The sequence below is a fragment of the Pungitius pungitius genome, chromosome 12 (assembly GCF_949316345.1).
Source record: "Pungitius pungitius chromosome 12, fPunPun2.1, whole genome shotgun sequence".
Lineage (NCBI taxonomy): Eukaryota > Metazoa > Chordata > Actinopteri > Perciformes > Gasterosteidae > Pungitius > Pungitius pungitius.
In genome coordinates, this window is record NC_084911.1 from 12,109,160 (window position 1) to 12,135,321 (window position 26,162).

At 42.8% G+C, this 26,162-nt stretch overlaps 2 protein-coding genes across 3 annotated transcripts; one reads left to right on the forward strand and one right to left on the reverse strand.

Annotated features, from left to right (window-relative positions):
- Positions 1-355: 355 nt before the first annotated feature.
- card11 (caspase recruitment domain family, member 11) lies at positions 356-19,251 on the reverse strand. The gene is made up of 25 exons (XM_037475897.2): positions 18,495-19,251; positions 11,319-11,517; positions 10,994-11,131; positions 10,648-10,824; positions 9,677-9,825; positions 9,362-9,541; positions 9,041-9,187; positions 8,039-8,164; positions 7,755-7,949; positions 7,470-7,625; positions 7,114-7,180; positions 6,838-7,013; positions 6,622-6,725; positions 6,440-6,477; positions 6,228-6,351; positions 5,757-5,958; positions 5,301-5,427; positions 4,953-5,196; positions 4,407-4,488; positions 4,051-4,146; positions 3,791-3,908; positions 3,186-3,368; positions 2,853-2,974; positions 2,532-2,647; positions 356-1,846 (listed from the first exon to the last, which is right to left on the reverse strand). Exons 2-25 carry the CDS (start codon positions 11,506-11,508, stop codon positions 1,642-1,644), a joined length of 3,462 nt encoding a protein of 1,153 aa, XP_037331794.2. The 5' UTR covers positions 11,509-11,517; positions 18,495-19,251; the 3' UTR covers positions 356-1,641.
- Positions 19,252-19,610: 359 nt separating this feature from the next.
- Positions 19,611-26,154, forward strand: ap5z1 (adaptor related protein complex 5 subunit zeta 1). 2 transcript variants are annotated; one of them, XM_037475667.2, is made up of 18 exons: positions 19,611-19,825; positions 20,236-20,373; positions 20,474-20,654; positions 21,081-21,231; positions 21,349-21,461; positions 21,543-21,717; positions 21,870-21,911; positions 22,574-22,714; positions 22,833-22,870; positions 23,399-23,561; positions 23,679-23,857; positions 23,965-24,107; positions 24,217-24,335; positions 24,756-24,883; positions 24,981-25,078; positions 25,165-25,297; positions 25,478-25,692; positions 25,777-26,154. In XM_037475667.2, exons 1-18 carry the CDS (start codon positions 19,785-19,787, stop codon positions 26,027-26,029), a joined length of 2,451 nt encoding a protein of 816 aa, XP_037331564.1. In that variant the 5' UTR covers positions 19,611-19,784; the 3' UTR covers positions 26,030-26,154. The 2 variants fall into 2 exon arrangements, with proteins under 2 accessions (XP_037331564.1, XP_037331565.1); XM_037475668.2 differs by lacking the exon at positions 21,870-21,911 and having other exon boundaries at positions 19,612-19,825.
- Positions 26,155-26,162: the final 8 nt, after the last annotated feature.

A 26,162-nucleotide genomic window follows, 5' to 3' on the forward strand; every position in this document is an offset into this window, starting at 1 on the left:
GCTCATGAGGGGAAAATGTTTCACTTTTTTTTCTGGGTCAACTCCAGCAAAACATGTCTCTTTGCTAAGGGAAGATTTATGTAGACACCCCCCACCCCCCTCCCCGTCCCACCGGAGCAGTGTGCTGAAAATAACCTGCAAAAGCAAATGTCATCATCAGAGCAAAAGAATGACGATGAAGAGACGTGGCTGTGGGGGATCTGTGTCTATTTCTGTTGCCTCGGGCTGATGCGTCTAAAATCGTGTTATTTGTGAACTCTTTTCATCCAGTGACATCAAACGTAGCAACGGACCCCCGAGACACACGCGCGCGCGTACACACCCACACTCACACGCGCGCGCACACACATCTGCTTTTAATCAGCGTCACACATTTAACCTCCACTCCGGATTTTACACTGTTCTCTCATTAATATGCTTAGTATACATTTGTAATGCGACAGTCATTCTAATGAACACACACGCGCACACACACACACACACACAATAATGAATCCATAACAATGGGATGAAAGGTTATGATCAACAACATAATTTCCACCGACAGACTTGTATTTATCATGTGTACACAATCATCTGACGTTTCATGATGTTTATTACGTTTGTATATTTGATCACTTCCGATTACATTTAACCACAAAAATGGATGAGCTTCCCACAGTCAAAGTAGAATAAATATTAGCCTTGGTTTGCCACTAGAGCAAAGATGCAGTATTGACTTAAGGGAGGCTGAGAGTGTGAGTTTGGTTTCTTTCTGACAGTATGTGTCTGATATGATCATCTTAGGGAACACTGTATAGTGCTAGATGTCTTTCCTCTCAGAAGAGATTATCCGGCCCCCTTATGAAATAGGTTACTCTTAATCCCCTCTGCTTGTTTTTCTCAAATCAGAACGGCTGGTGGCCTCAAAAAAAAAAAGATTTGTGTGCGTTAGGAATCAACAAACGTGTTTACTTATTCATGGTAAATGTCACTAAATAAAATAGTGTTTTTACATGAGCAGCTCAGGGGTTGTTAATGATGAGCCTACATAATATAAATCTGAATATAATAGATATTTGCACAACCTGTGTAATAACTAGGCCATGTCAAGCTTTCCATCACAATTTCCTGAGTAAACCTTGATGTGTTCTCTATAAGATACACATTCAGCTCTATTCAACTTTATTATATTTATATAGCAGCGGTTTATGTAATATTCCTATTTCTGTAACGTTTTTTAGAAGACGCGCTGCACAACAGATTTGCAACAAAACAAATAAATAAAAGACTGATATGATATAATCCATTTTGACTTAAATGTACCACATCAAAGCTTGACGGCAGCCACAAGAGGACGATGTAATCAAAGTGAAGTCAGATCACACGGAAAATGAAATTACTGCTCACACAAGTGATTGTTGAACGCCTTCCCTTTAAATGCTCTTAAAGTCCCCTTTTGTTGTTTTTCATTTGTTTATTCATCTAAATCAAGGTAAACACACCCATTTACAAAATGTATAATTCAAGTCATCCCAAGTCTCCAGCGGTGCGAGTATCCACGAGAGCACCTGTGAGATTCGGCATGAATATGCAGAAGAGCACAGTGTTCACGAGTGTTTTATGGTGCTCGGCTGCACCGTGTGTTTTGCATCTGTGCGTCTACAGGAGGTCCTGCTCCACCCACACCGTCTTCTTCTGCTCCTCCAGTATCCGCTCTTTGACCACCCTGATGAGGTCGTCCGTCCCCGCCCAGGCCTCGGGCTCCACGCTGGCATAGAGGCAGGGAATTCCCTCCAGCTCCTTTGATTTTGCCCGACACAACTTCACAAACTCCTCCTCCGACTCCACGCGCACAGGCAACTTCCTGTGTGGACAGGAAACAGGAAGGAAGCAGCGCGTCGGCGGTGAGTGTGGCATCTGGAGCCAACTAGAAGTGATCATGTAGACACTTTGCAACAGCCGCTTGTGTGCTTTGTTTTAATTCTCAAAAAGGCATACGTTCAATTCCACTTTTTATTCCTTTTCACTCCGATTATTTTAACTTCCTTTTTAATGGTATCTGTAAAACGTATTTAGGGCAAATTGCAGGTTGTTTAGAATGCTGCTGCCTTGATTTTGACAAAAAGGAGATCACATGAGCCCTCTGCTCACGTCTCCAAAATATCTGCATTCATCTTTTTTTCTAAAGTTGTTTAACCAATCTACAGATCCTTAAATAATCTGGTACACGTTCATTTAATAATTCTTGTTACCCTAATTAGTACTTTTGTTGTGTTGTCAGGCATTTTTATTGCCACCCGCTCATGTTTCTCCCCTGACATTTTCATCCAGACCCCCGACTGAGACAAGGCAGGACACGTGGTATTTTGACGAAGGTGTACACATCTCAGCTCCTTCGTGAAAAACTCCATTCCTTTAGCCGGTTCCACCTCCGGCTCGGAGCAAGACCCTCGTGCAAAAGGGTAGACGTTTTGGCCTTCGGAAAAAGGCTTGTGGTTCGCAGCTGTGGGTGAATGTGTGAACGTGAGTGAGTCTTTTTTCAAACCTACCGTAGCTTCTTCACATTCCTCTCACAGATCTTGACGTAGACGATGATCGGGTAGATTTCTCGCCGCAGAAGGTCTTTGACGCAGCTCAGCTCGGCCTCGAGCAGACAGTGTTTGCCCTGGTGACGGGTGGAAAGAAAAAGGCTTCAAAGATGAACAGAGATCTTTATTGTGAAACGTCAACACATGAGTACATGATGAAAGACACACATATGCACACAAAACGACAAAAACCTTTGTTTGGAGGGCACAAAGTGGTACTTCGCACATCATACGAATAAACGTAATTCAATCAAATCGTCCCTTTTAATACTTGTTGCTTACCTTGGAAGCAACAGCCTCTATGTTTTCTCGGGTGATGCATTCAAATATGGTGTGTTTCTCTTTGTAGTGAATGAATGGTTCCACGTTCTGTTTCAGATGAAACTCTTCTTTGGACAGCGTGTCTGATCCAGGGAATGGATCACAGGGTATCAACAGGGTAGAGAGAAAATAAACAATACATTTAAAAATGAAAATGGGACTGTTTTGTTTGTTAATGGTCACCACCTAACATTTAATGGACTTAACGAGACATCAGACAGTCTCTGGGCTCACTTTGTGTTCATTCTCTGTGTCCCCAAATAGGGATTTTTAAACTCCCCCACACACACAGACCTGGCTTGCAGATATCGAAATCCATGGCTCCCCCCATGTTGAGTATTTTCTGGATCACGGTTGTGGCTAGAGCAGCCGGAGTGAAGAGGACGGGCCTTCTCCTCTGAGCGCGCTGCAGGGTGACGGTGCTGTAGGGAATCAGGCTCAGGCTCCTGCTCAGCTCATTGTCTGGATAAGCAGCGTCTGTTTACACCCGAGACGTCACACGGATAGAGCCACACGTGATGACACACACACGAGATGGACCAAAAGGGCCACAAGGTTGTGTTATATTCATGCATTTCAACATGTGGACATACTACCAATGCTACCAATGCAAGTTACATGCTACATTGTGTACAATTAATCTTACTCTCTGACTGACGTTTCAATTTTCACTTCTTATATCTCAGCTGACCTTTCACTCTATTTCCGCTGTCACGTTTTGGACAATGACATAACAAACACCACAAACCGTCCATATTCCAATGTACTGCTTTTGATGTTAATACAACTGACATTGTCTTTCAGTTCCTTTATACAATTCTTTCACTGCTGTATCTATTCTGGTAATGTTGACTTTTCAACCTCTTGTTGCCCATGAGGAGTTTTGACTTTGTGCTCACCTTCTGGTCTCAAAGCTTCAAACCCTTGTCTGGGTAGCGTCGCGCTGGCTGAATTGATGATCCTAACACGTTCGTTGCTGTTCATCCGCTTGTACTTGATATCCACCCTGCTGACAAACTACAGGCCAAAACAGAGCGAAACAGAGTAGGCATTCAGCTATGTCTTTTATCATTTGTAGTGTTACGTCCATGATAACAATACATCCAGGCGGAGGTGCACTATTGCATCACAACAGGATGTTTATTTTACGCATCATCACCTGTAGTATCTGGGTGAGGAAGATGCTGGCTCTAGACATGCGTGGGCTGGATTTAGGATCAGGAGACGAGCCGGCTTCATCTGGCTGTAAATGGTTCTGCACAGGCACAGGCACACACATGTTCATCACACAAAAACTTGTTTTTCTGAAAGCATTACACAATCCCAGGTTGGAAAGAGTAAACCTTCTATGAGAGTTAAGAAAGGGATTGTGCCTGAAAGAGAACATGTGGTTGACTTCAGAAAAAAATGTGTTGTATGTGAATGAATTGATGCAGAAGATATATTTTTATTTTTAATATTATAACCTTTTTTTACATTGGTGAAAGGGAGAAAATAGTCAAGCAAGTTTCTTACCCTGCTGCGGTTGATCTCATTCTCTTCTTTTCCCCCTCGAGATACTAACTTCTGTATCTTTACTAGGAGCAGCTGCTGGGCCCTAAGTCCCCACACACACACACACACAATTTCTGAAACTCAAATTTCTGATACAAATAAAAAAAAAGATAAAACAACATATCAATGAAGCGGCTTCCTGTGCATCTTGGTGACAGGTTGTGGGGCTCTGTGAATGAAGCGAAAACATGTGTCTGTGTGTGTGTGTGTGTGTGTGTGTGTGCAGTGATGCATTAGAGTCACATGGTTGTTTCTCTCATTTCTTTGCACTCTGCTGTGTAACTCTCCTGTGTGTGTGTGTGTGTGTGTAGCTGGGCGCTGCCACTGGACTTTGCATGGTTGCTCAACTGTTACTGCACTTTTGTATCACACTCAGGAACAGATGCATGACACTCCGTTGCTTCCGGCATTTAAATTTCCTTTTAAGCCACGCGAGACAAAAGGCTCCATCTAAATCCAACATCCCCCCCAATGTCAGAAAGGTCTTTAGTTCTAACTGCTGTATACCTTGAGTTGCATGGTATGGTGCCCCGGTCAGCCAGGTCCGAGCCGTTGTACGGGTTGACGCGCGCGCACAGCCACTCGTTGCGGCCCTGGTGCCTGGTGTCCAGCACGTGCACCACCTCATCGCAGTGCACGCTCAGAGAGCAGCAGTCTGACTGGCCGGAGATGTTGAGGTTGACCCGTATGTAGAAGGAGTCGCCAGAAACCAGTGGGCCTTCCGCTAGGTCCCTCTGAAGGCGGCGGTAAGCTAGAGCACACACACGTTTGCACACACACATTTGTGTTGACATGCACAGTATACGTGTACTACACAAACGTGTGCATACACAGTCCAACACAAACAAGACTTACAGTCAAAGTTGGCTCGATAGTGCAGCTTGACCGGTCCAGAGCAGTGCTGCAGCGTCCAATAGGCTTCTTCCTGGGTGCTGGTATCCAATGAAATGCTTTGGTTCTCATCACGTATGCAACCTTCAAGCTGGTTAGAAAATCACAATAGAAGACTAATTAAAGCTATCATATTTTTGGTGTTTGGGTACTTTGGCAACGTATTCCCTCACTATAGATTGTAGTCATTAGATTAGGGAACTCGACAGACAGGCATCTGAAAATAGAAAATAAATATAGAGCTGTTGATGGTTAAAAAAAAAGAAAACTCTCAGTTTTGTTCATGGACGTTTGTCAGATGTCTAGTATCTTGCTCAAAACGGTTCATTAATGCAGCCAGTGGATTTCATTCTACACAAATTAAGCTATTACTCATTTTACAGCCTCGTGCGGACCTGGACTAGTGAGAAAGCTACACACCAGTAGGAGGTGGTGGCCCTCCCGAAGCCCCGCTTTCTCCGCGATGGAGCAAGGCTGGACAGCTGATATGAAAATCCCGCTTTCGTTGCCGCCAACCAGAGTGATGTCCCTCAGGAGGTTGTCACCGAGCAACGAAAGCTCCTGCACCGGCTTCAGGGAGCCGCTGCTCCTGGAGAAGGAGGAGAGAGACGGGCGGAAAGGCCTGCCCACAGAAGAAGAAGATGAAGTTTATGAGTGCCCTTGACTTGTCTCCGGTTTATTATCCATACATACAAATAAACAAGAAAAAACAAAGACAACATGTAGAACGGATGAAGAAGAACGGATGGAAGTATAGCCATTAAACAATACAATGTAATCATAAATATATATTTAAAGGTATATATATAAATATATGTATAGACCTAAAACAAAGACATACAAGAAGACAAAAAGACAAAAAGACCACAAGTGAGGTCTGTCTATCTGTACCGCTCCAGAGAGAGTTTCCTGAAGATAGTGTTGACCTGCTCCAGGTCGTAACTGTCCATCCCTTCTGAGTGATGGGACGAGGAAGATGAGTGGACAGAAGGTGGACCACAATGTACTTCGTCCTCTAAGGATGAGACAGGCAGATAGAAAAGAGATTAGTGATGAGTTAAGGAACATGTTTGTCATGTGCAAAGGGTAAAACTACACTTTACCAAACTCCATCTCCTTGTCGCTATCTAAGTCCGAGACGCTGAAAGAGAACAGAGACCGTCAGAAAATGAAAAACTGACCAGCCCAGATTCAAAATAAAATAGATGAAACTAGCGTTGCATCTTAAATTATTTAGTGGAACAGATTAACTGAAACGTATAATTCGGCATAGGGCCGTGGCTACCTGCGAGGGTGGAAGTCGCATTCCTTCTCCCTCTCTCTGCGGTAGAGCGATGCTTGCTCTGGCGGCTCAGCCACTATGGACAGCATGCTGCAGCGGGAACGCAGCTGAGATTTGTGAGCAAAGGTAGAAGTTCAGAATATATACTCGTAAACTCAACCTTGTCAACTCGAGTTGGCTTTCATGGAGAAAATCAATCAGACACAATAGTCATCTCACCATATTTTGCCTGTTGGACTGCTCCGCCACATTTAAGTAAAGTTGTGAGGAGGAGAGCGGGTGAGTCGAGAAGGGGGGGTACGTGGGGGACGTCATAAAGCTGGGGGAGGGCGGGAGGGACATGCTGTTTGCGTGCGAGTTCCGTTTCTGGGTTTCCAGAAACTCTCCGCTGTTGACTGTCAGGGTCGGAGACAAATGTGGACAAAGTTGCACAAAAGAAATGCCACGTTGCCAGTGGAAGATGACAGATGAAGGAACTTTATAATGGTGCGTTACCAGCAGATTGAGCGGGCTCTAAGGAGACCTCTTTGGGTCCACAGACTGGAGACTTTGAGACTCTGAGCTAAAACGCAGAATAATGAAAGTTACTGTTTCAAACAACTCACTCAAAGCTTCTAGTGTGCTTTTCTCCAGAAAGGATTTATTGCTGCGGTTAAGTTTACATTTTGTTTACAGTAACTTCCTCTTTATGTACAGGACCAGTTTGATTTGTACTCAAATTAAATCTATTCCTAAAGAATATAATATAAGTTCTTTCAAAAAACATGGTTGGTAAAATATGAAGACTTAACAACATTTGAGCTGTAGTGTAATCTACGCTTATTGGTCGTTGCTGCTCAAACGTAGCTCACCACGGCTTTGAGGTTAGGTCTGCGTTTGAGCCGCGGCTCATCAGAAGGGAACTTCTCCCCCGGCGACTCATCGCTGGACCATTCTGATTGGTCCTGAACAGGTTTATCGTCCCCCGCTTGAGAGAAGATGGTCGGAAGCAGGTCCCTTGGCAGACTCTGCGAAAACAGAGACATGTTTCATTTGTTGGCAATTTTTTCCAAAATTGGAAATACTTTGCAGAGATGCACTGGCAGCATTCATCGTGCAGGTTAACCGTGCACACTGATTGGCCTAATGTGTCTAACCTGGTCCAAAGGGATGTCCTTGGAAATCCGTCGCAGTCGAGACTCCAAGGTGACCAGCTTGGCTTCTTTGCGAACGATCTCGATGTGGAGTTCATCGCTCTTCTCCTCCAGCTCCCTGATCTGCTTGCGATATTTGTCTTTGTCGATGAGACTTTGGGAGAATTGGTTCTGGGCCTCGTCTCTGCCACGAAACGCCTGCAGCCGTTGGGGAGTACAGTTAAGACAACACAACAACAACAACAACTAAACAACCCCACTCACTCTGTGTCCCTATGTGTTTTCACCTGGTCCCTCTCCTTCTCCACCTCCTCCAGCTGTAATGTGATGGTGTCCATGCGGTTACGATACATCTCACAGTCCTTTTGCAGTGTGGAGGACTTCAGCTCCAGATCCTCCTTCTCCTCCAAGTACTACACACACACACACACACACACACAAGCAAGCAAGCAAGGTTGTTCTAGTTTATTAGACAAAGGCAGATACAAGAAGATAACACAGAGAGGCAGGGATTTGGTTTCTAGGGTGTGTTTGTTACCTGCTCCAACTCTGCCAACACTTACACCTTCAGAAACAATTGTATACTCGAACAAAGATTAGAACAAGCAACCAAGATCTTACACTTAGCTTTCCTCAGGGGGTAAACAAGTCAAGAAGTTATTTTTCTGCCGTGAAATGTGCACTGTGATTATATTATTAACATTTTGCTGTTACCCTGACAACAGTTTCAACAACTCTACTTTTGAGTTAGTTTAGTCCTCTGATTCCCATACGGACAAACTCTCCAATCTGTTGCCTGATCAATCATAAGATGATTAACGAAAAAACAAAAGAAAAACATCTTGAAGTGTATTTTAATTTGTTTTGCACTGTCTGGTGTTTGATTTTAGCTTGAAATTTTGAATAGCTGTGTAGCTATTTAAAGATAGGAGAAAGAAATAAGAGGGGAAGTTGGTCTTTAGTGAAACTGCCAGCAGATAACTGTGACAACGGGCTTCTATTTGAAGCCTTACACATGCACATTTGCACATGTCAAAGTAGTTGGACAGATTGTATATCTAACATTGCAACGGGTTTACAGAGTTTGTCATTATGTTTTCTTCGGCTAAATATAAATCTAAAATAAGTATTTTAGATTTATATTAATAAGGTTATAAAACAATCGAGATCAGGGAAAAGTAAAAGCGAAAAGTATGATGAGTAATTCTAAAACGGCATGTAAATTAACAACATACAAGTTTATAATAATTTGGCTAAATTTACTGCACCACTGCTTATCTATTTGTTACCTTATCTCGCAGCTCCTCCGCCTGACGGACTTCTTCGTGGAGGTTGTAGAGGCGATTGACCAGATCCTGTCTGTCTTCCAGTGCTTCTTGCCTGTCATGTTCTAAAATGTCAAGGATGGCCTTGTCCGAGGCAGGTAGTGGACCAGGCTGTGAATAAGGAAACACTGTGTGTAACCAGCTGCCTGCGAATGTGCATTCAACATCGTGGAGCTAAAGAGACCTCTCATGTGAGGTGCTCTGCAGGGTGCCTTCCACCCTAGGTACCATTTCTATTGCTAATCAATAGTGTGTGTGTGCGTGTGTGTGCATGGCGGGCCATACCTGTATGATGGACTGTAGGTCCTGAAGCTTGATCTTGAGCATTTCATTCTCTCTTTCCAGCTCAAAGATCTGCTCTCTCTTTGGCCGGTTCTCGATGTCGTTCTTCAGTTTAAGACTCTGCCTCCTCTCCATCTTGCACTCTTCCTCCAACTTGTTCAGCCTGTGTTTCAGCTGATCAACCTATACGGTGCATGCAATGAGGACGCTGAATCAATAGTGAGATATGGATAAAGGCATGTCCCACGCATTCTTTTAGTTTTAGCATCAATCATCATTTCTTGATGACAATGTTTTCATGCAGGTGTCCATCGGTACCTCTAGCTGCAGGTCTCTGCTCCTCATCACAGCCATGTTCTTCTCCTCACTCAAGGTGGCATACCTCATGGCCAGTTTGTAGTTTTCGTCCTTTACCCGCAGCAGCTCGTCACTGTAGGAGTTCCTCTCTTCCTTCAGCTTATTGTACCCTGGAGAACCAAGCGTAGTCATTTATTAAAAACACGAGTGTGGTGTCCAGGACTGTTAGGTGGTAACAGTGCCATCGTTTAAAATTAAGCAAGTGTAACAACTGCTACCAAAATTAGCCAGGTAGCCTCTGTTAGCTAGTGAAACAGGCAATGTCAACGTTAATCTGCACTAACTGCTATAAATAAACAAACATGCAGTAAACTAACTGCTTTAGTTTGAAAGATATATCTTAAAAAGGATCCTAACTCCTCACTACCTAGCTAACCCTGCTAAGTTCTGCTGACTTAAGCTGACAAAGAAAAATACATGCAATTTCTGTCTTTTTAATCTTTATTTCAAGCCTTCAGTGTTTAATAAACGTTTGCATACGGCTATTTCTAATGATTTGGAATATTGAACATGACATGACATTCATTTCAGCAAGGATGGATTTTTTTTGTTTTTGGATACTACAATTTTGCCAGGAATTTTGCAATAACAATGTCATGCAAACTGCCTCTTTCTGTTCGGGTTGTTAAACCCACATGTCAACCATGGCCCCGGTTATTTTAAGCATTTATTAATTGTGAAACATTCTTGTTGTTTCAACTAGATAGAACATGGTTACACATGTGGTTTCATAAATAGACTTTGGTAGACAATGTGATGAGTGATTGTCCTGAAAACTCAAACGATGAGCTCCAAGCTGGGGAAACCAGTCTTGTGGTTGCGTAGGTGTTTCAGTATAAACTGTGGTAGGTTTTTGAATTGGATTTAATGCACGCCATTTGAGACTTTTGGAAATGAATGAGATGACTGGAAATGTTAACTTGTATTTTTACTTTGTTGGAAGGCCTGAAGCTCCTGATTGGCCAACTTCAGCTTCTTCTGCTCGTCCTCCAGGGTGCAGTTCTTCCTGCTTAGCTCAACCGTCTGCAGGGTCTTGACTTTGGACTGCTGCTGCAGCTTCATCACTTCGTTCATCAGGAACTGGGTCACACCCTCGTGACCCTCTTCAACTGCAATCAGGAAATAGACGGTAGATAGACAAGGCGAAATAATACACATCACAGAGCGTAATATATATAAACTACTCAACACAAAAGTAAATCAGGATATCACCAAACGGTTTTAGACAAATGTCCATGCACACTCGTGGGTGTGTCTGCACCCAAAGGGGCGTCTCACCTACGATGGAGGAGAAGCGTCGCGTGGGAGCCTTCCCTGTGACAAGTTTGTACAGCTCAGGGTAGTAAAATTCCAGACTTTCCAAAAACGCCACATATCCACGCTCTCCTTTAGCGTGGAGGATGTCAAGAAGACGGCCTGCGAGATCAATGGACATAATTGAAGTTCAACACGCAGAAACACTTAAGTATCTGACCTTGGGTGCACACAGGTTACTAGGATACATAATACACATAAGGAAGAAATGCAGTACACAATGGTAAAACACAAATAATTGAAATGAGGACCAAAGCGCAACAACATGCACCCACATCCCTCCACCTACTTGTACGGTTTGTTTTGGAGACCAGCAGCATGGAGTTGAGGATCTCATCCTCATCCTGCTCATCCAGGACTTTGCACTGGCGGAGGTAGGGGGTCAGTTTCGAGGGAGAGATGGTGCGACACAGTTCATAACGTTTGCACTCCAACTTCTCCCACAGCGCCTCCACATCATCACACGTTCCGTTTTCCATCCCTTTAGCCTGAAAAGTGGTAAAACTTTATTAAATGTATTAATATTGATGATAACCGTTGGAGGAGGTTGTCAGGCTCATTTGTCTTACATTCTATTCAACGTTCAAAATGGTCAAAAAGGTAAATGAACAGAAACGTGATTTATTTTTTGGTTCTGAGGCCCTACAAGCTGACTTGTCTAATGAAAAAACATATTATAAAATGGACCCTAAAATTCAACCTGACCCACTGTTGTGTGGACTGCCACTTTAGGCCGGTGTCCTCTTTTTTTGTTGTTTTGTTTGTCTATGTGATCGCCTTTTACAACCAGAAGGGACACAAGAGGGCGTAAGTAAGTACAACCGAAAGTTTAATGTTCAGGCGCCCATAAGATACATTTAACTTTCATGAGCCGAAAACCTACCTCGACAGGGTTAAAGTCCTAAAACAAAAATACAGACAACGCTGGAACAATGACCTGTCAATCACAAGGGGACAAACGGGACCATTTGGGACTTGCATCATGTTAAATGAACGTCATGCTGCCAAACTTAAACTAGCGAGTGAGATCAGGAACTCGTGTAAACTATTTTTACTGGGTCAATGACAAAAGTGAAAGGTAAAGTAATTTCCTCAGAGACATCAACCACTCTTCTTTTTGTTATCAGAGAAGTTCTCAGAATAAAATGCAGGATTAGGGCACTGGCGCATGGCGCATGACATTCATGTGCCACGGTAGTTTTGGGCAGCGCCTTGGTTGCAGAATGATCACCTCTCCATGTTCGGTCACATCCACGTCACCTTCATCATCATCCCACTCTCCATCAAAAATGCCCCCAATGTCATTCTTTTTTAAAGGAAATACATAGTTTGTACTGCAATATTGGTCATACACAGATAAGGATGAGGAAACAACATCCAATTTAATCTACTGACGTCTTTCCATCCACGTCTCCTTTTCAAAAAAACTTTTCCAGTCACTCCCACTGGATGTCCTCTCTCTTATCATTTCACACACAAACACACACACATTGGGAACTGGGATTTGCATGCCGTCAGTCCCAGTGGGGGTTATACAACAATCCACCTTTGTGACTTGCAGCCTACAGTTAGGCAAATCAGTGCCTTCGGATGCCATTAATCATGTAAACACACACAATCACACACACCTTTGCGTACAGTGGTCATCTGAGTTCTGCATGTGAAAGTGTGAGCTTGTGCCTTTTTACGCTGAAGATATGCAGACACATGCTGCTTGGAAAGGATGAATCAGCTCTGCAAGTTATAACACAATGGATTTTCAATTTAATTTGGCTAATTCCAGTGACTTTGTATTAATCCTATAAAAGTTATAGACCCTCAGATGGTGAATGAACAACATCAGAGCTGCTTTTGTAATGCAGTCTGAAGCAGACAGAAACATCCCACTCTATCAACGCTTCAATCTATTATTTCTCTCTATAGCGTGTGTGTGTGTGTGTGTGTGTACTGCCACAGTCCCGGCGGATGATGAAACCACAAGCGCTCACACCAACACACACTCGTGCACTCATGCAGAAGTGAACAGCGCAGGCAGACACACACACACTGACTCCTTCAGTAACCACATGCATGTTTCCTCTTCTCTCTTCTCTTATTTTGGAGACCATTACCGAGAAAAATAATCCTTGCTTCCTCCTTTTCAGACCAGATGTGCGTCGTAGCTCTCTTCCTCTATACTGCTTTAGTCCTCCCAGTCACCCACTATTCTTTATAGTATTGTGGTCAGGGGATGTTTTTATAAAGCTGTGTAGGCGCACTTTTTGTCTGGGTAGGTGGATGTGAGTGTCCTCATTTTAAACCTTGCTTTTTCCCTTTTTTTCAGCAATTGCAGATTTAGACACACAAACACAACTACGCAGTGTGATGCATCAGAGCCACGTGGTTGTTTCCATCATTTCCTTAGTGTTTAACTGTTTACCACCTCGCATTGCTGCCTTTATCTGTCTCATACACCACAACAACCGGGTTACAACTCATAACATTGGCCCTCTGAATAACAGTTTCCCTGCAACGAAAGTGGATAATAAAACTTAATGTGAAATACTGTGTAATAGACCATCATTTTGTCAATAAAGTACATGGAGAAGCCTTCCAACACTATTCAGAAAAACTAAACACTAGACTGAACCTGTTTTTGAAAATGCATCATTTCTTCAATGTGCTATAATGCGTAGCATAGAAACTGCAAATGACATTTTCCCATTATGATTTCTTAGTTTTCCGTACAATGTCTGAGTTTGTAATTACAGTCAAAAAGTGACTGTAAAACAAAAGTGAAAAGGGGGGGGTTGCGGTGGAGAGGGGGGGGGGGTTATTTAACACTTTTCAGAGTAGGCTTGAGATTTTCCTCTCTGATAAAGCGTGTAAAGTTGCTCATACTTGGCTGGTCCAGGTCCAGACCCCTGGATGTGCTGTTAAAGAGGGGACTTCTTGCTCTCAAGTCATTTTACTATTTTTATAACTGACGGCGATACGGCATTATTAGTTTCTTTCTACCATATCCACTACAGCTGTTATTAGTGCTCATCATTTATTTTCCGTCATTATTCATGCCAACGGCCATCATTACAAGAATCATTTACTTTTATATATTACAATGTTTTGTATTTTGTTCACTCCATTCTGAAGGATCTCTGTTGCTCTAAATAAGGTTTCTGGTTTTTCTTCCTCCTTGTTAATGGCTCCAGGGACAAAAGATTAAAAGCGCTCGGAGGTGTAGCATATTAAAGAATGAATTGACGACCAGGTTCATTTGCATCTAGTGTACACCAAAATACAACCATGATTCTGGAGATATGTATTCAATAAAGTAGAGATGTCTTTTTAGCACAACGCCTTTTCCTTTGAAAATGTAATGAAATAAATAAAAGTTTCAGTCACCACCACACTCTGGAAATAGATTTATCTGTACTTTTCCAAGTCTAAATCAAATCTGAGCATTTAAACATTCAATGAATGGCGGCTGAAAAAGAAAAGACAAACAGAAAAGACGAGCCAGTTGACGGATCAAATACTGCTATAACTGTATGAAAAGCTTTAAAAAATGGCATGTTTTTTATGTTGGTAGTTTTTATATTTCTTGTATTCTTGTTTCCACAATGTAGCAGCATAACTTGTTTAAGTGAATACCTACGTTTAAAAAAAAAAGACATCAGGGACATCAGCAGGGTTCTTGCATCATAAAAGTATTTGCATGCAACAACTAAGACTGTCTCTCTTCTGCAATCCATCGTTCTCAAGCACCAGTCACTGCATGCTATTACTTGTATTCATATTTGAACATTGAATTGATCAATGGATTTATCATTTCATATTATATGGTTGTGCCATGTCGAAGTTTCCCTGAGCAAGACACCCAACCCCCAATTGCTCCCCAGGCAAAATGTAATGCATGGGTTATAAGGCAATGTAAGTCGCTTTGGATAAACGTCTCACCTAAAATGACATGTTTACAATGTAATGTTTAGACATGTAATGTCATTTTAGTAATGATGTTTAGTAGAAATTCAAATCAATTCGCATTGACATGTGTATGTTGATTCACACCTGTAAACATATTATGTTTTGATGAATCAATTAATATGATGATTACTGTTGCTTTAATTAAGTAGAAGTCCAAATTAGGGTTGTCACGATACCAAAATTATGACTTCGATACTATACCTGCCAAAATATTACGATACAATACCACAAATATGATACTGGAATATTTACCTATGATAGTAATAAATAAAACATCTGTAAAGTTCCTTTTTACCAGCTTGTTCCTACTCATCTTCTTGAACACGTAACAAATGGCATTAATATTAGTATTAACCCACAGCAATATATTAATGAATACAACATGGTAAAATCATGGCATTGATTATACACGGCGATGTAGGCCTATTGTCCGTATCTGACTATATGACTACATAGTTATTTCAATAAGTATGAATTACATGATTTTACAGACGTGTGTTTCTCTCCCCTTCAATGAAAAAACGACTAGTTATAATACGCTTGGACACTGATGCAAGTATTAAGTGCTCTTGAAAGTTGGCACAAAAGGTGCTCTTCGACATGCTCTATAAAAAAGTCAATCATGGTATGCAAATGCGCCGAACTAGATTTTCCGCCATTTTGAATTTTGTGAAAAACACATTTTTGGCAATTTTTCCTAAACGCTGGGTTTGATTGCCACGAAACCTTCGGTGTCTCATTATTGGGTCAATGTGCCTTTGATATATCAGAATGGTGCTGATAACTCATTGTTTTGATGAGATATGGGCTAATTAACTTCGCAAGGGGTGTGGCTTAATCTGGAAGATTTTTAACTTCGAAATGACTTGGCCTGCCCTCACCAAAATTATAGCATGTGTAAACATTGAAGCCCTGAACACACACTAATTCTTTCCTAATTTTTTAAGAATAGGGGGCGCTGTAATTAATGGTTGAAAATCTGCCTTTTTGGCCAGTTTTTGCCCTACTTTCATGATTTCTTACAGTTGTAAAAGACCGAACTCCTCCCAGGGAATAAACCCGATTCTTTTCAAATCCACGCAGTGTGCTCTTGAGACCTTGGCCTCTAAAAGTTGCATTTTGCCGGAAGAAATTATAAACTATGTGCGTACGGCGCAATTAAAAAAAAAACACCTTTTAAAAGATTTTGAACAAATTTGGGTCATGTATGGTATTTTGAGAGGCTTTTATTTTGGGATGGAACATCAGAATGTCCTGGTTACCCATAAGTGTCACCTTGGGGATGTGTACTATCAACCTGAAGAGGAATGGTCATGAAGGTATTGATTGTTTCCTTTTAAACCTAATCTGAAAATGACCAAATGTAGTCTGGTGATAGATTTTGAAGGAAATTGGCTCATATATGGTATTTTGAGAAGCTTTTAATTTAGACTGGTACATCAGAATGTCCTGGTTATCACCAAGTCACACCATGGTGATCTGTACTCTCTGCCTGAAGTGGAATGGTCATGAAAGTATTGATTGTTTCCTTTTAAATCTAATCTGAAAATGACTAAATGTAGTCTGGTGATTGAGATATTGAAGGAAATTGGCTCTCATATAGTATTTTGAGAGGCTTTAATTTTGGAATGGTACATCCGAAGGTCCTGGTTATCACCTAATCACATCCTGGTGATGTGTACTCTCTGCCTGAAGTGGAATGGTCATGAAAGTATTGATTGTTTCCTTTTAAATCTAATCTGAAAATGACTAAATGTAGTCTGGTGATTGAGCTATTGAAGGAAATTGACTCATCTATGGTATTCTGAGAGGCTTTCATTTCTTAATGGTACATCAGAAGCTCCTGGTTATATGTTGACATAAAAGGCCTAAGACCATGATAGTGTTATGACAAGATAAAGTTTGCAAAGCAGCCTTCCTGGCGTTGCTCCACACGGTTAACGACCGCTGACATGTGAACGCTTCGTCCGACGGCCGCATTTGTAACCGTCCGGCCAGTGCCCCGACGTGCAAGGAGTAGCGAGGACACGTCGCAGCTTTAATTTACAATTGTGTTTTTAGCCTGAGACATTGGGGTGAGTGCGTGTGATAACATGCAAAAGGGTGCGTCACAAGGGTAAAACGTGAATATTGCCAGCCCTGTAGCTGTGTTGGCTCAACAAGAACTTTCCTTACAGTCAAACATCAAGCAAGTGCAACACACAGTGGAACAGTGAGTGTGCGTTGGTTGCTGCTTTTTAAATGAAGTACCGGTACAAAAAATATTCAAAATCACACCGTTTTCAACGTAAGGGTACCGCGGTACCTTTCTAGTACCAGTACGCCGTCCAACATTAGTCCAAATGAATAGTGAAGAGTCACCTTGACGCATAAATCAGTCATGTTCCCTTTTTCATTTGAATTACCAAACCAGAATTTTTCTGAGAAAGTGTCAGTGTCCCAGAAAATGAGTACTCTCATCCAACCACAGGTATTTTCTGCAACAACAACCAAACTGAAGAATGTAAATGTCCCACTGACCCACTAGTAAGTGGGTTACAATCATAGTGTAATTCAACACAACTTTAATTAGTGTACCAAATTTACTGAACATATAGAATGGTTTTCTTCCCACTGTGGATGTTACAAATGTTTGGAGCACACACATAATCATGTTCCCGAGGGAGACGGATGGAGGTTTGAGCAGAGCTAGCTCAATGAACCCAAATGTTGCATGGTTTACTGGTTTACTGGTTGTGCGCTACACTGGGATTGGCTGGTCGGCTAGCTGATAGGAAGATATGATTGGTTCAGGTGTACACCATCATAAAGGCCCCATTGTCCAGGCGACATAGCCAGCACGTATGAGAATTTGATATGTGGGTTTTGTCCATGCAGCTCTTCTAAAGGCAAACTTTTACAGTTGTAATCATGCTTTTTTGGAAAGAAAAGTCAACTTACTTTAATAGTTGTGATGTTTTTATGTTTCTCTAAGGACAGCTTTGGACTTAATAATGTGATGTTTGAAAGGTTGATAAACATTGTTCACAAGCTGAAAAGGATAGAATTGGATGGATATTGTATTATAAGTTAAGATCCATGCAAGCCCAATAGAAAAAGCAGAATGGAGTCCCATCAGTGTGAATGCACAGCACATAACCTTTTGTCCTTCTGCATCTCCCTCACTTGATACTATTGTCTTATGCATCCGCTGTTGGAATCCCAAATATTTAGATGATTGCAGATAATAGACTGATGAAGACAGAATTTCAGCTATTGTATTACCTCACACACACACACACACACAACCACATACACACACTGAGCTGTCACCGCTGCAGTGATACGTGGTGTAGCGAATTTCACTTCTCAGCTTCCCGTTGTTTTTCAGTCATAAACCTGGTGGGCCACTTTGTAAAGTATATTTCCTTATTTCTGAACTGATCAACACTTCACTTATATGCGTACGAAGAGTTATCTTTTATAGATACATATATATTTACTGTATAAATGTTTTGCCTACCTCAGATGCCTCAGGGAGTTGTCCGAAGAGCTGAAGGGAAGTTAAACTTGGCCGAGGTGAGGTTGATTTTGCTGTATTGTAGTTTTTTTGTGCGGTTGGTTAACCATGAATCCCAGAGGGTCAGGTAGTCTCCATTTATTCAAAAGTGAGGGGACTATAAAAATACCAGAGGAGGAGAACATGTGGCGAACTCTGGCACCGACTAACTGTGTGGCAGAGAGAGAGAAAGAGAGAGAGAGAGCGAGAGAGAGAGAGAGAGAGAGAGAGAGAGAAAGGGGCGGGCTGTGAACTGGAATGGAAATAACTAGTCTACTGCAGAGAGGTGAGGAAGAGCTCAACCTCAGCCTCTGTAAACCCGTGACTGTCATCAGGATGACGATGAGGTTTAATCGTTTAATCATTCAGATGCTTGAAATCAACGTCAGCTCCTTTCAACCCGGAATTAGTCATTCATTATACTAAAGAATCCAGTCTACTCCATCGGACCAAAACATGTTGACCGTATAAAATATGTGGCTCTTATAGATTCTTATATAACTATGATAGTGTTATTCTGCTTACATTAACGCTTCTGTGACAATAATAATTACCTATAATAGTAGGCTGTGACCATCACTGGGGCAATTTCTACATGAGTTGAAGTACTTTTAATTGAATGTAATCAAGACATTTAGGCCTGTTGCTTACTTTTACTTTAAGGACATTGTCAGTACCGGACTTTTGAATGTATTTTTGGAATAGCATTAGTATTATTTAGTACGAAAGATCCTGTTCTGTAAATAAAAGGTCAAAGTAAAAATCGGATTAATTTATGAAGTGGAGAAATCCCTTATGTGAATTGTGTAAGGCGATAACAGTGGGTATGTGCCATATTCTGAAATGTAGAATTTCGGTAGTATATCGCATAGGGGTCAATCGGAATTGCATAAATACATGTAAGTATTTTTTTAAATTGCTGACACTGAAAAATCGAGTTCTGCAAGAACACCTGTAAATTATTATTCCTCCCGTACAGACAGGACAAACTAAAGCCACCTGCTGCAAAATAACGGAAATTGTTTCTTTGTTCCTAATAGGACAAATTTGAGGAACAATAACGGTAAAGGCACGTGTTTAATATCATTACACACAATTAAACTGTGAATGATTGCGTTGGACCTCCATTACTTCCTTGGTGAAGACGGAACTAAAGGGGCGGTCATGTGACTCAGTCAGGACACCATTGCGGGGCGCACTGTTTACCTTCGTAGCGCGCAGAGCTGGCAGAGGAAGGCGAGGCTTTCTCTCACAATGTACTCACACGGTTCGGAAAGTTTAATTAAACAGGCAAGGTAAGAAAGACAAATAAAGGGCGAACTTTCTTCCGCCACCTTCAGCTCCTCTGACGTTAGTTACTTTGAGTTAGCATCTCCTCTACTAAGCTAACCCCAGATAGCCGGTCAAAAAACAACTTTGAGTTGTTGTTGTAACAAACAAAGGGATATATAACATTATCTTGCAATGTCATCGTCAAGTAGAACGAATAACAAGTATTTCATAAGCGTTTCATTTAATTTAAGGTAACGTTCATTTACTGTCTAGAAATGCTGCTTTCGTGTCACAGTTAAAAGGACACCGTTAAAGGCTGCGAAATTGGCTCGGTGCGTTACTTTGTACAATTAAACGACGAAATGTTTGTTAAATGATTTATTAATGTGTCAGTATTTAAGTGGTGAAATATTTGTGTGTGTGTCATCTCTAGAGAGATCCAGGAGCCGGAGCTGCAGCGGTTCCACAGCAGACTGGTCAAGCTTCTCCAGGGAAAGGAGCTCGGCCACGAGGCTGTCGACTCCCTGCAGAGGCTGCACATCATACTCTCTGCTACCAAGTACACCAGGACGTAAGAGCTCCCTCCGATACCCGCCGTGCACTCTCTTCCCCTCCCTGATCCGTCACGTAACCGCTGCATGTGTCCTCTCTTGCCATGCCAACGACCATAGGTTGCCCCCGGAGCTTCAGAAGAGCCTTCAATCCCTCCTTTCGTCCCCAGCGGAGCAGTTTCAGGTGCTGAGCTCCGCTGTGCTCAGAGAGACACTGCCTCTCTCTGGCCAGGAAGAGAACTACTGCCAGGAAAACTTCATTCAACTGAACAATCATGCTGCTGCCCTGGTGCTCTCACAGGTAGGCAGTGATGCATGCATGTCTTGTTTCTTTTTTTTCACGGCTTCAACCAGGTTTATTTTGAGGAACATATCTGATCCTAAGCTTTTAAATTGTTTGGGTCGTATCAGAAAACTGAAGTTGTTATGGTATGTGTGGAAAATCCTTTTGGAATATTTGGATGCAGTAAAATTACGTTACGATACATGTAATTTAGCTGCAACCATAAGGATACAAACTCGGACTAACAAACAACGAAGTGCAATTTCATTAAATAAGTAGCTTAAATACTAGCTATAGATAAGAGCCTTTATATGTACAATTAAGGTGCTACAATAGTGCTACAAATTAAACATATACAGTTCATGGGTTCAGTACACAGTGACACATAAACACATTATTTTTCAGATGACCTAAACACTGTCCTGCAATCTTATACCCCAACAGGCTGGATCCAGGGCTGAGCTGTCGTCACTTTGCGCTCAACTCCTCCGCAGTTTGGAAGGCCGACAATCAGAAGGGCCCGCCACGTCACTCACGCACATCCTGCCGATCCTCAACACCATTCTCACACACAGCCCAGAGAGCCTCACTGAAGGTAACAGACAGAGTGGGGTTAAGCTAAAACAAAACAGCTAAATCACATTAGTGATCAATCAAATTCCACATGCACGTAAATTAGCATCCTTTGTCCTTCCCTCCACTTGACTTGCAGATCACGTGACCCTTATGAGTAAAAAGCTTGTGGATTGGTTGCGTTATGCCAGCATCACGCAGGGAGGCAGTGCTCCCTCAGGGGGGTTCTTCACAGGGCCCCGGCCCCGTCAGGTAATTAATACACATTCATATCAGGTCTTTGATTTTTACTTCCTTTTAAAAAAAAATATTTGTTTGGGTGTTTTCTTTCAGCCGGTACCAATAGCAGAGCTGGATGGGACGGTCTCAGGGGATTTCTTCACTGTGCTCTGTGTGGGTCAGAGTTTCACTGAGGACCAGTGGTTGAACGTCTACTCCTTCTCCATGCTTCGCCATTGGCTCCTCACCTACCGCTGTGTTTCCAATGGCAACAACACAGCTGACACTGGTATGACCTCCCCACCAATAAAAAACGCAACCTTCTTTTCTCCTGATGCTAGACAGGCTCATTGCCTCATGTCTTAGCTACAGAGAACCTAGAGGGAACAAAAGTCTAAAAGCACCATTCGTATCACTCGACTCTGTTTCCATCGTCTCCAGCAAACAGGCTGCAGCTCAGCCTCTCCCTATCCTTTTCTAATGGTAAGACATGCCAGGTTCGTGAACTTTCCCTGCATGCACTTTCTTATAAGAAGCTGCACATCAGCTTACCGCTTTTAACTTCGAGGGTCAACTCCCCACACTTGACATGATTGTGACTCACACTTGATCTAACAAACTGGATCTGTGACTACCCGTGTGCCTTCTAACCTTCCTTTAATCTCCTGGTGAGTTTCCAAGCTTGGATCAATCCCGTTGATTGATTACTAATAAACTGCTCCTCCAGTGGCCACATTCAGATGCTCGTTTGCATTCCTACACTGAACACATATTTGCCTTCTATGATTATGAGCCATGAATCGGAGTTTAAATGTTTTCTTCAACTTCAGCATATCCAAATAGATATCTAACTTATATTAATTCTGCTTAATTTGGGGCTTTTTCTATGCTGTTTTATATTTCCACCTGTAACTTTATCATATTTCTAGCGGGATGCATCAATGTTTAACTCTTGTCTTGAAACCGTTTCTAATTATTCAAATTTTTCTCCTCAACTTCCAAATAATCTTAACTCCTCTTCTACATTCACATTCAACATCAAGCAGTTTGATACTACATCCTGCGGAATGTGGTCATGATAAATTGCCACTTCTCTCAGAAGGTTTTCAGTCCTAACCTCTCGCTCCTAATCTGTCGCCTTGCAGATGACAGGTCGGAGGTGGACGGATCGGTGGTTTCCATGGTTTCGGCGACGTCCTCCTCCAGCCGATTGCTGCCTCCAAAGGAGCGCCTTAGAGAGAAGGCTTTCCAGTACTGCCAACGCCTCATCGAACAGAGCGATCGCAGTGAGTGTGCAGGCGTCTGTGTTGTGTGTGGGAGAGAAAAGTAGCTTGAGTAGTTCCAAATACTTTATACCTTATTCAGTGTGAACAGTTGTGATGCTTATTCTTCTTTTTGTCTCAGAGGCACACAAAAAGACGGATACAGACCTGCAGAAAGCGGTGAGTTTGCACAGATTATCAGTTCTACTGCAATATTTTCTTATGCACTTTATGAGTTTCTGGTACAAACAAGCCTCCACATGAGCATCTCACCTGTCCTCTTCATCCTGTGTAGGGACGCTAATCCATTTCAAAGACTTCTCATTGAGACAAGCAATAGTAGGGTGGTGGGGGAACATAAATAGTTTTTCTGTTTTGTTTTCTGTCTCCCTTCCGGTACATAAGCAAAAAATCTTGTCAGTGGTGTAAAGTTCTGTGGTGTCCCTCTTCTGTGCTTTTACCAATTCACTGCATAACTACACATGTAACGGCTCAACAAAATGTAATCTAATTTATCTGTGAGTAGAAAGCCGTCGTGGTAGATGTAGGAAAGATTGTTAAAATAGAGAAAAAAAGATGAGAATTTTTGAAGGATCATCGTCACAGAAAAAAAAGTCTGACTTTGTATTTCTTGTAATCCAAGCAACATTGGACCTCAGATTTATGTAGCGGTGCCTTTTATTGCGTCTGTCCTGTTTCCTCTCTTAGTGTCTGGTGGAGGCGGTGTGTATCCTCGACAGTGTGTGTGGGGAGGACGCCTCGCTGGTCTTCCGAGCGTTCCCGTGCATCAAGGCGCTCTTTGGTCGGCTCAGCTCCGACCTGTCGTTTGCCAGAGTGCTGCTGCCCATAGCTCAGTTCTACCTCAACCACGGTGTGTACGCACATCAAATCACACAAATAGGGATGTGCGCATACAAGTTCTTTCACATTGACAATTCAGTAGCTTGACTCCCTGACAACGCTTTGAATTGCACTTGACCCTTTCCAGGAGAGATGGCCGCTGTGGATTGCGAGAGTGTGTGGAATCTGGTTTTTGGACGATTCCCCGCCGAGCTGTTTGACCACCAATTCCTGGCGCACGAGTTCCTACGCTTCATTCGGCTGAACCTGGAGAGCCTGCAGCTCCGAGTCCCACAGTACCCCCACTCCTTTCCAAACCTGCTGAAGGTAAAAAGCTGGAGATGGCGATCTGTTTGACTGTTGCATACTCTACAGATACCTTCTGTCATGTTACACCACGTGAGGGATGCACAAGCTCATGTCTGTTCCTGTAGTTCTTAGCGTGGGACAGCCCGGCAGTGGTGGATGACTTTGTGGATCTGCTACCTTCTCTGGTGACGGCTGGGACTGCGGTGGAGCTTCTTCACACTCTGCTGGACCTGCCCTGTCTCTCGGCCACGCTGGTGTTGCAAGTCAGGTGCACCAGCACATCAGAGCAAAACCAATCTGCGTAACAGGCTGGTTTGACTATGTTCCCTTTTTTTAAACCACCATTCTTTGCCCTGTGTGTGCGCCACACGCTGCAGGTCGACTTGTTTGCCCATCTCTGAGCCGAGCGGGCGCGGCCTCCTCTCACTTGATGCATTCCGAAGCCAATCCTTCCGAGGGCTTTTCCTCTTCCTGCTTCGGGGGGAAGCAGGCTCAGGTAACCAGTCACAACTAACACAATTAAAGGAATAGTTTGACATTTTGGGAATTTCTTTTTTTTCCTAATAATACAATTAGTTAATTGATGAATCTTTGCAGGTGCAGATGTTACCTTTGGATCAAGACAAGCCTGTGGTTTCAGCATCCTTATGCTAAGCTAGATTAACAGGCTGCTGGTTGTAGCTTCATCTTTAGCGAACACACACACAAAAAATATCATTTTTAAAAAAACAGCGGTTTTTGAAACAAATGTGTAATATTTGTCAATATTATTGATAGATAATGAATCCAATGTAGATAGCTATGAAATAAGATGTGATTAAATCCTGTATTTTAAATCTCAATATGGGAAACCTGCTGGTGATTGTTGGTCTTTGCTCTGGATAAATAACTAATTAAACAACTTTTCGTTCCTCAGGTGACACAATTGACAGACTGAGCACGCTGCATGAGATGCTTACTGAGACCGCTGATTGGCCGAGGGTTGTTCAGTGTGCCCAGACCGTCCCTGTGCTGCTGCACATTTTTTTCAACACAGTCATTGCGGTGAACAAATTATACATTCAATACAACTACAGCCACTGCGCCCTTAAATGCTGGATGTTTAGTTTGCACTCATAAAAAACATCTTCTGTGTGTGTAGATAGCTGATCAGAAGCTTTTAGCTCACTTGGTTCAAGTGATGCTGGAGAGAAGCACCCTCCTCCTCAACATCCCAAAATACAATAAAGAGATACACAGGTACACTCAAATATACTCAGTAGAGCTGTGTTACTCGTGTCTTCAGCTGATCGCTCTCTCTCTCTACCTCTGTCTCTCTCTCTCAGGGTGTTCAGCAGGCACCTGCTGTTGTTGTGCAAGCTCCACCCGTCCGTGGTGGTGGACCAGTCTCACGAGCTGCTGGAGTTCGCTGGGGCCACGGCCAATGTGTACAGCAAAGAGGAAATCTACACGCACGTGGTAATGACGCTGGATGTGTGTCTGCATGAGACAGGTTGGCCATGCTGACTTAGGGATTATACTTACTGCCCTTTGTGTATGTTTTGGGTCTCTTTCAAATCTCAAGCTCCTTCACAGTGGATCACAGTACGGTAGAAAAACAGACTGCCACCGAGCTCATGTGGAACTGGTTTCTTTCAGGTGTGGGTGCTGGGAGAGTACCTCTCTGTGTCGTGTGACTCTCGCTGCTCCGTGATGCTCATCACTTCCTGTTTTGAGACGTTGGAGGCGGTGCTGTTTGAGATCACTTCATCTGCCCCACCCCCCGGAGCAGATTGCCCTGTCCCGAGAGCCGTCACCTCTCTAATGAGCGCACTGGCTAAGCTGGCGTCACGATCTCATGACCTCATACCAAGGTGACAACCATACATGTACATTTTTTAAATATATTTTTCTATCCGATGTAATGTATGTAAATGTTTTTTTTCTCCCTATTTCAGGGTGTCTCTGTTCCTCTCCAAGCTCAGAACGGTAACCAGAGGTGGGCCAGTTGCCTGGTGCTCGGACGAAGAGGACCTCGTTGCCATAGTAACTCGAGGTGAGGAGTTGTGGTCGCTGCTGAAGGCTCCCGGTGTGGCTCAGAGCGTCCTGACCCCACCCCAACCTGTCACCACACCCCAGTGGCACAGAGACACCAACGTTGCTTTGCCCCTGCAACTGCGGGCCCTAACCAACCTCACACACTCCCAGTGACACACACAAGCACACAAGCACAAGCACCTTGACATTGAGCCCACTCATTCACAATTCTCTCATTTAGTGGACATGATGATAAATGTGGTATGAATTTTGTTAATAAAAGGACATTATTTGATTGACCCTTTGA